Below are 14,173 nucleotides of genomic sequence, written 5' to 3'. Positions count from 1 at the left end.
TAAATGTATAAATTAATCAATAAGGTTGTTTCATACTGTATGTTAAGAAGAAAATAAGAGAGGGCAATGTGATAGATGAGAGTGATTTGGCGAGGCCAGAGGGGCTAATGTAGGATGGGTGACCTGGGAGGCCTCTCTGAGAAGGTGACATGGGAGCTGATGAGGACCCAGCCACAGGAGGATCTGGGGAAGGGGGTGTTCCAGGCAGAGCAAGTAGCAAGTGCAAAGGTCCTGAGTCAGGAACAAGTTTGGCTGGGTTGGAGGAACCCCCAGGGTATCTGGAGTGCTAGGAACAAATGAAACTTGTTTGAGAGCAATAGAGAGAAATAAGCAGGGCCAAATGGTTTAGGGCCTGCAAGCCAAGGGAAGAAGCTTGGATTTTGTTCCAACTGTGATGGGTGGTCCTTTGAAGGTTTTGAAAAGGGTAAATGACGTGATCTGACAGGTTTTAAAAATACGCTGCTAGTGGCTACGTGGATGCAGGCAGCCCACTGAGAAGGCAAAAGATGATGGTGGCCTGGACCAGGATGGTGGCAGTAGAGAGAATGGATAGTCTGGGGATGTGTTTTGGGGGATAGTAGATACGTCCCCTCAGGCTGCATGCCTTACCCTGAGATGGAGCATCCTTCTCGGTAGGTGGTATCAGTCCCGTTGTGGTGAAGATCAAGTTCTTCCAATTTCCTTTCAAATAGAGTGGAATAGGGCAGGCTTCCTGGAGGAGGTTTCTAGAGAGGCTGCTGGTGATCAGGAGCCAGAGGCCTCCACCTAGCGTATACTCCCCCTCTCTATGTGCCCCTCCCTCTGCAGTTCACAAAAGCTCACAACAAGGAGGAAAATGAGGCTCAGAGAGGCAGAGAGACAACCCAAGGCCACACAGCATCTAGAGCAGAGCTGGGCAGCAAACCCACAAGCCCAGCATATTGCCATCTTGCCTTTCTGATCCTCACCCCAAGGGCTGTGATGTAGGCAGGAGGGCAAGTGCTGGCCCCTTTTCAGAGAAAGTAAAACTGAGGTTCAGGGAAAGTAAGATGCATGTCCTGGGCAGGGCTGTTTTAAGACTTTTGTGGGCCCCACATCTATCAAGCATATTAAAATGCAGCCATATCAAACATCAAATGTAAATTATATATAACCAGATAAAAGCCAAATTGCAGTTGACTGGCTGATATCATGTTCTGTTTTGCAGACATTTAATTAAACATTTATTAATTTTGATTCTGCAGTTTTCCCCTGTTTTAGAGCCAAATTTTTTTCCTGGCCTCGAACATTTTCCTAGGCCCATAAAAACCTCACAGGCCCTTGGCAGGGAGCATGTAGTGCGGCTGGAAGGAAGAGCCACCGTTTGTGGTCCTGTTGCCAAAGCAGGCAGAGCGATGCTGAACCTAATCCCTTTCATCCCCAGACTACAACATGATCTTTCCACACTCCCCACTGACGCCACATTTTTGGGTCTCAGAGACTTTCTTTCTTCCCCTAACTCTTCCCTGCTTTGGCCCACTGTGGTCCTGGGCTAGGTGAGCCCTTTGTCTGCGGTTAGGTGAGGCATGGGGGCATTGGGAACTGACAGAGAATGGGGCAGGAGTGGGCGGGGAGGTGGGCAGGCAGCCTGTCAGGTGGTGATGGATGCTGGCTGGGCCAGGGCCTCCCTCATGCTGACCAGGGCCAGGAAACAGATGGTCTTCCAGCCTGAGAGAAACTTCCAGGGTGTCACCCTCCCCCAACTCCCCAGGCCCCTTCACGTTGGACCAGCTGGTCTATCCTTCCTGTTCAAAGTCAGAGCCTCAAGAATGGGGAAGGGAGTGGAGTTGGGGTTTGGGGGGTGTGGGTGGAAATGGAGGCTGGGAAAAGTAGTCTGTGTTCTGCGTCCTCAGAAGCTCTGGGGGCCAGCGTGGTCTCTCCCCGACCCCCCACCCATGATCTCTTGCCATTTCCAGCTCTCTTCTCTACCCCTCCTCTGTGACCTGCCTTAGCTCAGCCCTGTCATTTCAGGCCTGGACCAAACCCCAGCCTCTCCTGGCTTTCCTCCAAGCCAGCCTCCAGAGCAAGCTTTTTAAGCCACTGAGCTTATCACATCATCCCTGATTCTGGGATAGAATTCATATTTAGAATAAAATATGAACTCTTCAGTCCAGAATTTGATGCCCTTCCCAATTCTAGACTTTTTATGCCTCTGCCCGTGAAAACCCTCCCCACCAGGCCATCAAACCACTGGCCGTTCCCCTAAAAGGCCAAGTCCTCTCATGCTTCTATGCCTTTGCCTCGACTGGTTCTTCCACCTTGAATGCCCTTCCACCTCCTGTGTGCCTTCAAATGCCTACCCATCCTTTAAAACTGAGATCAAATGCTTCTTCCTCCAGCAAGTCTTCCCTGACCCCCTTCCCCAGCTAAAGTTACCCATCTTTTTTCTGGGTTCCACAGCCTCTTTAGTGCATCTATTTCAGCTCTTACCTTGTCTCTCTGCCACAGGACTGTGAGGCGCTTAAGGGCACAGGACGTGGCACATAGCAAGTGGACAAAATATGCTTGCTATGTGAATGAATGAATCTGGCTACAGGGATCCTTATGTGGGGGGTAGGCAGGGGTCCAGAGAATGGAAGACACAGGGAGACAAATTTCTGCTCATCATAGAAACACAATCCATCTGGAGCATCTCAGAAGCCAAAGACCCTGCTTCAAGAGGTGGGGACTCCCTATCGTGGGAGTGTGTGAGCAGAGGGTGTAAACGCATGGCGCTGGAAATTGCTAGAGGAATTCCATCATTGGATGGGAGTGTTAGACGGAGGAGCCTTTGCATTTCTTGAATCAGCTTCTGAGAGAACAGCCTTCTTCCCCATCCCAGCTGCCAATCCCAAACTGTGTCATGGTGAGGGTGTGTCTACACCTACCATTGGTGCTGGGAGGACCAAGGATGGGTAGGAGGGCCCTAAATGGGATGTTTGCAGCCAGATTTTCAAGGGAGAGTTTGGATCATAGAACATTAGCTCTGAAAGGATCTCCAGAGTCATCAAGCCCATCAGATGGAGGAACTGAGGTCCAGGGAGGGCTGCACCATTGCTGAGACTGGGATACTCACTGGGGAAACTCTGGGTATCAGCTGATCCCCAATTCCAGGGAGCACTGTGGTTCCTCCCTTGGGCTGGCAATACACAGTTGAATACATTTGGCCTCCAAACAATATTCTGAAAATGCCAGCACTTCATATCTGGGAAATCCCTGGTTCCCCAATTTTGGATTCAAACAATAGGGTCACTAAATCTGTTGGGATTTTCTCCTCTGGTTTCTGGGGGGATCACATCTAGAGAAGCCCTCTCTGGTTTCAGCAAAGGTTATGCCTGCCCCATGAATCAGAAATTGGGGGTCCAGGGGGGCAGTATCTATGACTGCAACAGACAGGGGTGGAGCTGCTGGGCAAGGCACCAGGGCAGAGAGAGGAAATCAGACCCAGAGGTCTGTGTGGACTGGTCCCTTGTCACCAGTAGGTACAGTTGCAAAGTATCTTCTCATCCATTTAATTCTCATAGCTACTTTGGGAGGGATTAGCTAGGACTCAGAAAGGGTGTTATTCAAGATAACACAATAAATAAGAAGCAAAGTCAGGAATTGAACTCAGGACTTCAGGATCCCTTCCATATCCCCTTCCTGGGTTACCAGAGTTCCATTCAGTTAAACAAACTTTCGATCATGAACACATTCATTCATTCATTCATTCAGCTAACACAGATTGAGCACTGACTGTGTGCTAAGTACGGAGAGTACAACAGTTAGCAAGCTGACCTAGCATCCTCACAGAGTTCACAGTCTGGAGGAGACGGATGCATCACCAGGCACTTACAACCCACTGTGACACGTGCTGGGTTGGAGGGCAACCTGCGAGAGGCCTCGTAGCCCAGGTGGAGGGTGGTCAGCAGAGGCTTCCGGGAGGAAGTTATGCTTATAAGCTGAGCCTTGAAAGAAAAGTCTCATATGCCAGGGCCTTCCCTGTGCGGAGAACTGGGCACTCAGAGGTGGGGTTGGGAACAGGCCAGGAAGCTGCTGGTGGCAACAGAACTGGGGCTGGCACCAGGGACTGTCCCCAAAGGAACCTATGTGTGGGCGAACATTATGGCATATGGGGAGAGGCAGAGTTGGCTAATAGAATGTGAGCCTTGAGGCCAGGATTGCCTGGGCTTGAATCTTGGTTCCACTGCTTCCCAGCTGTGTGACCATAGACAAATGACATACCTCTCTGAGTCTCAGTTTCCTCATCTATCAAATGGGGATAATAATAGGGCTACGGTAGGCTTAGGGCACTATACGGTGTCAGGAACCCTGCGAATAAAGCAGGCCCCGAGATGCTTGAGCACTAATGATGCTGAGAAAGCTGTATTAAGCGCTGAGTTTGTGTTAAGGCTTTAAGCTAAAGAGCCCATTAGGAGCCCCCCAACAACCCCAGGAAGTTATCCGTTCAAAATGCTCATTTCACAGTTGAGGTAATAGGCTCCGTGCAGTGAGTGACTTGCCCAGAGCTACACGCAGCCGCACTTGCCCTCTGCGCTTGCTGGGGAGCAAGGGTCGGGTTGGGAGTGGGTGCCTAAGCACCGCGTCCCTCGGCAGGTACCTGCGCGCCATGTACCTGGGACTACAGAGCCGCTGGCGCGGGGAGCGGCTGCGGCGCCACTTCTACTGGCGGATGCTGTTCGAGAGCGCGGACGTGAACATGCTGCGCCTGCTGGAGACCTTCCTGCGCAGCGCGCCGCAGCTCGTGCTGCAGCTCAGCCTCTTGGTGCACCGAGGCGGCCAGCCCGACCTGCTGCCCGGTGAGCCCCGCCCCCACCGGCTCCCCGCCCGGGACTCTGGGGATGCCCTGCGCCCCTACCGCCCCCTCCCCGGGGTCACTCACCTTCAGTCAGTATTCAGTATTCTTACTGTCCCACGTGTCCACTCTCCCTGCTTCAGGCCTCCTGGAAATATCCTGTGCACCCCATTATACTGATCCACTCACTGTCAGGGTTTTGGAGGCCCTGCCCCTGCTACTCTCCCATCCAAGTACCAACCAGGCCCCTAGCTTCCGAGATCCAGCGCGTTCAGGGTGGTATTTTCGCAGACAACCCCTTCTATTTTCACCACCCTCCAGGCCTCTGGAGACCCTGCTAACTTCCCCTCCAGTGGCCCACTTAACCTCAGTGTTAGGAGACCTGGCCCCTCCTTGCTTCCTCTCAGGCCCCCTGTGGGATTCCCCTTCCTGTCCTCCCCACTTTCTTCATTGTCAGGGAAGACCAGACCCCATTTCTGCCAAGTCCAAAGAGGCTCAGACCCTCCCCTGTCCGCTTCATTCTCCAAACTGTCCCAATCCCAGCCTGCATCTCCTGGAGATCTCCTGCCTCACAGACCTGACCAATCTATCAGTTTCCAGAGAGCCTATCCATCTATGTCACTGCTCTTCAGCCCCCTGAGACCCCCTCCCAGGCCTCGTCCTGGTCCCCATGCACTCAGCCCCACCTTGCCCCGTCCCTAACTCCAACAGACCAGGCCAAGCCCTTCCATGTCAGAGAAAAATCATATCCCCGTTCTCCCTGGCACTCCCCGTGTCTTCCCACCCAGACTCTGTCCAGCCCACCCTCAATGTCTTGAAAGACTCTGTCACCACCTACAGGCCCCCTGGGCCCCAGTCAAAACTCCCCACCCTAGATTTTCTGCCCATCGCCTTAGCTGTGCTCAGCTTGGCTATCTCTCTCCACACCCCAGTCTCATTCTGGTGACCTATAGCTTCTAACAGTCCCCTCCTGGCTCCTCCATGCCCTAATTGTGACACCCCCACCCCTTCACCTCCTTTTCTACTCCCAGAGTCCTAGACCCTAGTTTCCCACACTCCTACCAAGACCCCTGAACCCTAACAGCTCCATACTAGAGATCTGGACCTGACCCTTATGGAGACCCAAATCACCCACCTTCCTTCTCCCTTTATGCTCCCACCCTTGCAGAAGGCTCCATCCACTCTCCCCCCATCACTGCTCTTTAAGACCACCCACTCAGACCCTCCTCACACCCTGCCTGATTTATACACCTTTCCCTCACACCTCCTCAGAGCCCAGCTCCTGATCCGGAACCCTCCCCTCTCCCCAGACCCCAACCCAGACCCACCCCTAACCCAGCCTGCCCCACCCCCACCCTGTCTCTGCAGCCCTCTCCACCTCCGCTTCACTTGTGTCCCTGGCCTGGACGCTGGCCTCCTACCAGAAGGTGCTGCGGGACTCACGGGATGACAAGCGTCCGCTGTCCTACAAGGGAGCGGTAGTCCAAGTGTTGTGGCACCTGTTCACTATCGCAGCCCGCAGCCTGGCCTTCGCGCTCTTCGCCAGCGTCTACAAGCTCTACTTCGGCATCTTCATTGTGGCCCACTGGTGCATCATGACCTTCTGGGTCATCCAGGGAGAGACGGACTTCTGCATGTCCAAGTGGGAAGAGATCATCTACAACATGGTGGTGGGCATCATCTATATCTTCTGCTGGTTCAACGTCAAGGAGGGCCGCAGCCGCCGCCGCATGGCCCTCTACTACTGCATCGTCCTGCTGGAGAACGCCGCACTCACTGGCTTCTGGTACTCCAGCCGCAACTTCTCCACGGACTTCCACTCGCTCATCCTGGTCTGTGTGGTGGCGTCCAGCTTCGCGCTGGGCATATTCTTCATGTGTGTCTACTACTGTCTCTTGCACCCCAATGGGCCCATGCTGGGTCCCCAGGCGCCTGGCTGCATCTGCCCTGAGGCCTCAGAGCCCTGTGGCCCACCCGCCGACGCTGTCACAAGTCCCCCGAGGTCTTTGCCAAGGACTACAGGCACCGAGCGGGAAGGGGCCTCAGTGGGGGGAGAGCGTGCAGGGACCCCCACGCCACCTGTCTTCCAGGTGCGGCCTGGCCTGCCTCCCACACCAGTGGCCCGCGCCTTTCGGACAGAGGGGCCTGTCATTCGGATTGACCTGCCTCGTAAGAAGTACCCCGCGTGGGATGCTCATTTTATTGACCGCCGTCTTCGGAAGACCATTCTGGCGCTGGAGTACTCCTCACCTGTCACACCCCGGGTGCAGTACCGGAGTGTGGGGACCACCCAGGAGCTGCTGGAGTATGAGACCACAGTGTAGGCCACAGTCTCCCCCCAAAAGGGATGGGCTTTGCAGGCCTCATCAACCACAGTTTTGAGCCTGGAATTTCAGGGCCACCAGGCTAAGGGGGGAGTGGATCTGGATCTGTTGGTCCAAGGGTAGAGTGTCCCCCTTGGGTTCTTTCAGGGGAGTGGGCAGCCTTTTGGAGGCCCCAGCCCTAAGCCCTGTTTTCAGCCCTGTGGCCCATTTCCTAACCCCTCTTGAAACAAGGCCCGGGGAATCAACTGGTGCTACACTCCTCCTGAGCTGCCTGCCCCTCTTTCATGAAGGCCTCATTACCACTTCTGGTGCTGGGGACCCCACACCCTCTCCCCTGCCTGGAGTTGCCCACGTGTCACTGCTGGTAGACCTGTCAGAGCAGGAGCACTGTCGGGGGGCCATAACTGAGGAGTCCCTGTGCTCCTGAGGGGCCATTGGGGGTGGGCTGCCTCGGGGGAGCACATCTCTGAGGATGGAGGAGGCTGTGGAAGATGTGGGGCGAGGTGGGAGCATCTGTACACAAGTGGCTACAGTTCCTATGGGGTCCAAGGTCAGGAGCCTGGGAAAGAGAGGGATTAAAGGAGGGAGCTGGGCTGGGGTAGGGAGTTGGGGGTGGGGGCTGACAGTGCTTGAGCTGGACAGCAGGAAGGACCCTGAGACATCTGAGAGGTTCAGGCTGGCCGAAGCATGAAGGGGTTGCAGGTATGCTCCCTCTATCAGGAGCATAGAGAATGTTCCCCAAGTAAACTCCTCCAGAGACACCCATATTGTGGGCTCTATTATGGATGAGGTTCCAGACACCTCAGGTGAAATGTTTCCAGGAGCCTTTCTTTGTTCTAGATGAGCATATGGAACATTTCTTCTAGACAAAGGTCTCGGCTCAATTATAGATGAAGTTCTAGCACATGTAGCAGAGGAACTATTCTAGAGAGACAGTCTTAGTTCTGGATTAAGTTCTAGAACACTTAGCTGATAAAATGTCCTAAGGAGTCACTGATCTGGATTTTCTTATGAGGGTGCGTGTACTGGAGCCCTGCTGCTCTGCTCTGGGGGAGTCTAGCTCCTGATGTGGTGGTGGAGGGGCCTCTAGAGTGGAGTGGAACATTCTAGGAATAGGTACTCCAGTTCTAGACTCCTGGGGTTCTATATAGAAGTTCTGTGCCCCTGTCTGCCTTGGTCCACAGCCATCTTCCCAAGAGGAAATTTTCTCAGAACCCCTGATACATTTCAACTGCCAATTGGTTTCCAGCTAGAAAAAAATGAGCTCTCGGGGCATGACATAAAGCTTGGCTCTCAGCCATGCTGAAGATACGGTTCTGTGGGGCGGCGGCTTGGTTTTGCCCAATCCTCCAGCGCCTGTGGTCCATTCCCATGGCCCAAACATCCCAGGACACCCACGAGACCACTTACACGGGGCCCCTCCTCTCCACTTTGGATAGCCGTCCTGGACAGCGTGGGGGAATGTGGGAGAAGGCAGTGCTGTGGGGTAGGAGGACACAGCCGCTAAGCAGAGCTTGGAACAGCCCCCACCACGTCCTCACACCCTCCCGCCACTAAGGTGCGTTCACCACAGGGGCACAGTAGGTGATGTTAAGGACAGATGCAGACCTGGGCTGGGTGTGGGGTGGACCACAAGAATCCTAGACTATGCAAATTAGGGGAGCACTTAGCCCTCTCTGGTTCGGCCTTCCTTGGGTTATAGATGGGAATCCGAGGCCCAGAGTGGCAGTTAGCCTCACAAGGTCTCAGACTCCTGGCTGTCCTGTCAGCTAGTGATAGGTGATAGTGAGTTCCTGAGGATGCAGGGAGAGGGCCACACTCAGGATACAGGGGGACCCCAAAGGCTGAGCGGAAAGAACTACACACATACACACATGTAAGCACACATCACACCCGTGACACAGTCACCTCACCCCTTGGCACACAGCTGCGATGGTGTGTTCATCCCTCCCACCAATGCACAAAGAATGCTTTTCCCTCTCTTCTACTGCCCTGATCCCCAAGGAGCCTCAGAAACCAGGCCTCAAGGTGCTGGGTGGTGGGAAGCCCGAGGCTGACCCAGACCCCTCGGTGGGTTCACCCATCCTTGTTCTCTGCCAAAATCACTTTTCAGAGACTGAACTCCATGTCCAGTGACACACATGTCGCAGCCCTTTGTGAGACAGGAGCATTTAGGATGTGGACCCAGGTTGACCTGACTGTTTCTCCAGGGCTGACCATGCCAGTTTTCACCCCATGTTGTTTCACCTAAACTTTCCCCTGCTTGCAACTTCCCTACAAAAGAGGTGTTATTAACCCATCTGATGGAGGAGGAAACTAAGTTTCAGAGAGGTGACATGAGGGTCACCCTTGGCAGGTTATTTTACTCCCCAGCGTCATAGAATGGCCTGTCTGGCTGCCCCATTCTTCAGCATCCTAAAAGGAAAAGTTAAAAATATCCTCCCTGGGAGTTGGGAGTCCTTCCAGCTCCAGGAGACACCCAGAGATCCAGGGGATAGGACAGAGCTGGCAGGCTGAGGGGTAGCTTGAGGCTCTCAGGGAGGTATGGCCACAGTTTGTGGACCTTTCTCCATTCCCACCCCAAACATCTTCTCCATCCCACAAAACCTTCCTTCGGAACCTCTGCCTGAGGACATCTGAGCAGCAGAAATGGCTGTCAGAGAGGGCTGCAGGCATCTCCTGCTTCTCACCCTCAGGAAAGAGCTTAGCCCCTTAAGGACCCCCCGCCCCCCCACACACCCAGGAGCTCAGGACCCCATCTGTCCCAGGCCTGAGGTCCCCTGTTCACCAGCCTGGACTTCATCTGGTCCCTGCCAGTCCCCTTGTTTCAGTGGGATAGAGGAGTCGGAGTAGAGAAGGGCACCACATCATCTGAGCTGTTGTTTTCATTTCACGACACAGTCTACCTCAGCCGGTCTCTCTTCCCCACCAGAATCGGAGCCCCTGGATCTCTGACTCCTGCTCCTCATTCCCTGCCTCCCACCACAGTCTGGTTGCTCAGTCCTTCACAGAATCCCTACAGGGTCCTTACAGTGAGAGAAGGCTCCAGAACCACAACCCAGTGGGATTCTTGGGGTCCCCTAGGCCACCTGCCCTCCACACCCACTGTAAAGGAGAAAAAGAGAGGCCCAGAGAGGGCAGGGGACATGCCCAAGATCACACAGAAAATCAATGGCAGAGTTAGGCTTTTCCTGAAGGTTAGAGGTAATTGGGTCTCTCTTAATGTTGCCGGGAACAGAAGAGGAGAAGATACTCTGGGTACCCAATATGCCAGGCTGTGCCCTGCCCTCAGTGTCTCCATCCCCAGGAGACCAGTGTCCTCACTCCCAGGGCAGACTTCTGCCTCCTGATTTTCTTGACCTGATCTCCCAGGCTCCTCACTGTGCTCCATAAACCTCCAGGCGCCACACACCCCTCATTGCACCTCCATGCACTGATGTACCACGTGCCTTGTAACTGTCACCCCTGGTTGAACAGCACAGACCTCCACCCCTCCCCAACAGGGGGCTCCCCAACAAGGAAGGCTTTCTTGGTCCCCTCCTCTCATCTGCCTCATCCTTGCATCTTCCCAAAATCTGCCTTAGCCCCAGTGGCCTCCCTGCTACACTTGTGTCCCACAGAGGTATGTCACTGATGAGAGTTGGGGAAGGTAGAAGGCAGGGAGGGCAAGGCCTGGGGAATGTCCAGGTCTCAGGCTGAGGACCAAGGGGGCTGGCAGCATCCAGGGGAAGTCTTCCCTGGCAGCCCCAGTGCCCTCCTAGGGGCGAAGTTCCTCAGGTCCTTCCCTTGGAGCTCACCTGGGCTTGCAGTTGACAGAAACCTCAGGCAGTGGAGAGGTTTTCTGGGGCAGGGTGCATGGGTTGCAAATTCAAATGCCTTCAGGTAATGAAAATGAGAGCTATGGAGGTGCTAAATGATATGGAGTGGGGGGGACTCTGGCAAATAGGAGCGGACATACCCTGCCTACAGGCACTAACATTCACATTTAAAAAACAACAACAACCCACGCTGGCCAAACTAAACACTCATATTTGGGCCATGAGCCACCAGTTTGAGATCTCTGGTTCAGAATGAGAAGGTTTTCGAAAGCCCTGCAGAGTCTGGACAACCCTCTGGGGAAGTCAGGGACAGAGGTGTTGGCTCTCTCTGAGACTCTAAACCCCACCACCTAGCCACCTGAGAACTGGCCCCACTACCCTCTCAGTTGAAAAGAGGAAGGAGATCTGGGTGTCCCAGGCTCCCTGATTTGGGAACCACCATTTGATAAGAGCGACAGGCCCCTCCAGTGCCTGAGGCAGCTAGTTTAGGTGTTGGGTCTTCTCTAGTTTGGGGGTCCCTGGTTAGGAGGAACCTGCATTGAGAGGGGAAAGAGTCCAGGTACAGGAGGAAGACTCAAAGCCAGAACTCAACTGCCCCCAAACTTTGCTGGCCCCTGCCAATCTTTGGCACCTGTTTCCCAGGTAAAGCTGGAGATGGGCGGGGGGGGGGGGGGGGGGGCGAGCTATCAATTTCTGTATTAAAGTGCTTTGTGATGTCTCAATGAAAGGGACTGAGTGAGTGCCAAGCCATGAGGGCAGCAGTGGGGATGGGGCCTGAGTACCCCCTTCCCAACCAGAGAGGCTTCTGAGACCCTGGGGCTGGAGGGAAAAGGGACTATGTGCCATTATGTTTGGGGAGGAGCAAGGTCATTCCTGGGGTTTGGGTTGCTGCATGCAGGTACAGGCAAGGGGAGGAAAAGCAGGAAATTGTTCAAGTGGGAGAGGAAGGCCCAATCACAGATGGCCTGGTTCCTGGAGGCAGAAAGCTCCTCCACCCTTCCCTTCTCACTGCAAGGAGGGGGCAGCCCTCTCCCCAGCAGTCCTGGCCTTCATTCTATGCACACTCGTTGTAAGGGCACTCCCAGGCCAGGCTGAAGGGGTAGGGGGTACTTGCAATAATCCCAGAGTGGAGACTAGCCTGACAAAAGGGAGCGAAAAAGGCATCAGGTGGGACATAGATATTCCTCTAGCTCCCTCTCACCCAAATCCCAGAATCCAAACCAGGCCTGTCTCTACTGAGCTAAACCACCAAATTTGGAGGGGCCTCATAAACAGAGCCTGGAACTCTTGGTTTTCCAAACCAGTTATAAATAGCTGGAATGGACCCAAATGATTCCCAGTGCCCCTCTTATTATTTTCACCCTGAGGATCCTAGAGTTTGGGAGAGTTTTCTCCCAAACAAGCCTCAATTCTTGAAGTATAATTAATTTTCCCGTATTAAATCAACTCAAGCTGAGCTTCTGATTGAGGCCTGCCAAGGCCTCAAGTTAGCTTCTAGGGCTTGAGAGTGGGGGAATATTTGTGTTCTGTTGGTGTTTACACAATTCTCGAGAGCAATGGTGGGCCCCCATTCCTGCCTTTGCAACCCTCAGGACCTGGGACCCCAAGGTGGGAATCAGCGTTGTAATCACCCAGCGTAGTGTTTCACTGAAGGGGAAGGCTCAGAGAGGCAGCCAGCCCAAGGTCACACAGCGAGTTGGTGTCAGGGTGGGACCAGAGCCCAGGTCCTTCAGGGTGCCACAGGAACACCCCAAGCCCTAATGCCCGCACTCCACTTTTTCCTACTCCAGGAACCACTAGCCATGCCTGAGAGGGGCTAATATCCCCCCCTCAGCACAATTCTGGGTGATTTTCCCCTCCAGGTTCTTCTCTTTTCCCTCCCTAATCGCCCCCCATCTCTGCCCATTTGTTTCCTATTCCTGTCCCACCTCCTGGTATTTACTACATCTGTGCCATCCTCAGTCCCCTATCCCAACTCACCCCTCTGCGCATCCCCCAGGAGAGGGAGGTGGCCCCAAGCTGGGGCTTCTGTACTGAGACTTTTTTGTACACCACAAACTTTTTGTATATTTTTAATTTTGCTGCGACATGAGCTATTAAAAGTCATTTCAGTACATGCTGTTTGTGTCCTATTGTTTTGGCTGTACTGGGCCAGAGGAGGGAGATAAAGGAGGGAGCAGAAAGGAAGGATACCCTTTGCCACAGTCCCTGTGGCTCCTTTAAGAGACAAAGACATTTAGCTGGGGGAGGCGAGGACATTACACAAAGCTCCCTGTTGATTGGACAGACAGAGCCTCAATCAATCAACCAGAATCTTGCCACCAAAGGTTTTAAGGATTATCTCCAAACTCTTGTTTTACAGATAAGGAAAAATAGAGAGAGAGAAAGAGAGCAGGTGGGGGCAGGTCTGCCAGAGGTCAGAAAATGAGTCCATGACAATATCAGGACCCAGACTGAAGTTCTAAAACAAATATTTACTGAGTACCTCGTATAGGAGGTGTGATCATAAAATACAGTAAATGTTTAAAAAATTCATTACAGTAAAAGACACATTGCCATTAATCCCCCTCAAAATATTTCCCCTCGCATTGAACACACATCCCATCGTTCTTGCCATTTTCTGAAGCAGGTCTGGAAGTCCTCTTTTGTGAGTGTCTTTAGTTGCACTGTCATGGCTGCCTTGATGTCCTGAATCAATTCAAAACATTTACCTTTCATGGCCATTTTGACTTTGGGGAAGAGCCAGAAGTCATCACAGGATGCCAGATCTGGTGAATGAGGTGGATGAGGACAGGCCATAATGTTTTTATTTGACAGAAATTGCCAAATGAGAAATGATGTGTGACACAGAGCGTTGTCATGATGGAGGATGAAGTAAAGACACTCACAAAAGAGGACTTCCAGAACCGCTTCTGAAAGTGGCAAGAACGATGGGATAAGTGTGTTCTAAGTGAGGGGAAGTATTTTGAGGGGGATTAATGGAAGTGTGTCTTTTACTGTAATAAAAATTTTAAATGTAAACATTCACTGTATTTTTCGATCACTATGCCAGGCACTTTTCTAGGCACAGTGAAGAAAAAGATATGAAACAGGCATGGTCCTGCCTTCACTATTCTAGACAATTGTCCTTGAAAGATCTCCCTGCCTCAGGGGGTTTCCACCTTCTAATCCAGTGATTCTCAAACTTCAAAGTGCATCAGAAACACTTGGGGTAGAGGGGGTTTGTTTTAACTGCAGAT

At 53.1% G+C, this 14,173-nt stretch overlaps 1 protein-coding gene across 1 annotated transcript in view; it reads left to right on the top strand.

The window, feature by feature from the left end:
* The window catches only part of XKR7 (XK related 7), a 29,759-nt gene extending 18,644 nt beyond the window's left edge, over window positions 1–11,115 (top strand). Inside the window, exons 2-3 of the mRNA XM_019748487.3 lie at window positions 4,594–4,796; window positions 6,161–11,115. Of these exons, the coding sequence (XP_019604046.3) occupies window positions 4,594–4,796; window positions 6,161–7,116 (1,159 nt within the window). The 3' untranslated portion in view covers window positions 7,117–11,115. The remainder of the gene's footprint in view (window positions 1–4,593; window positions 4,797–6,160) is intronic.
* Window positions 11,116–14,173: the final 3,058 nt, after the last annotated feature.

The sequence above is a fragment of the Rhinolophus sinicus genome, chromosome 13 (genome assembly GCF_057876585.1).
Source record: "Rhinolophus sinicus isolate RSI-liver-muscle chromosome 13, RSI-T2T, whole genome shotgun sequence".
NCBI lineage: Eukaryota > Metazoa > Chordata > Mammalia > Chiroptera > Rhinolophidae > Rhinolophus > Rhinolophus sinicus.
This window is presented reverse-complemented; position numbering and strand designations above follow the sequence as displayed.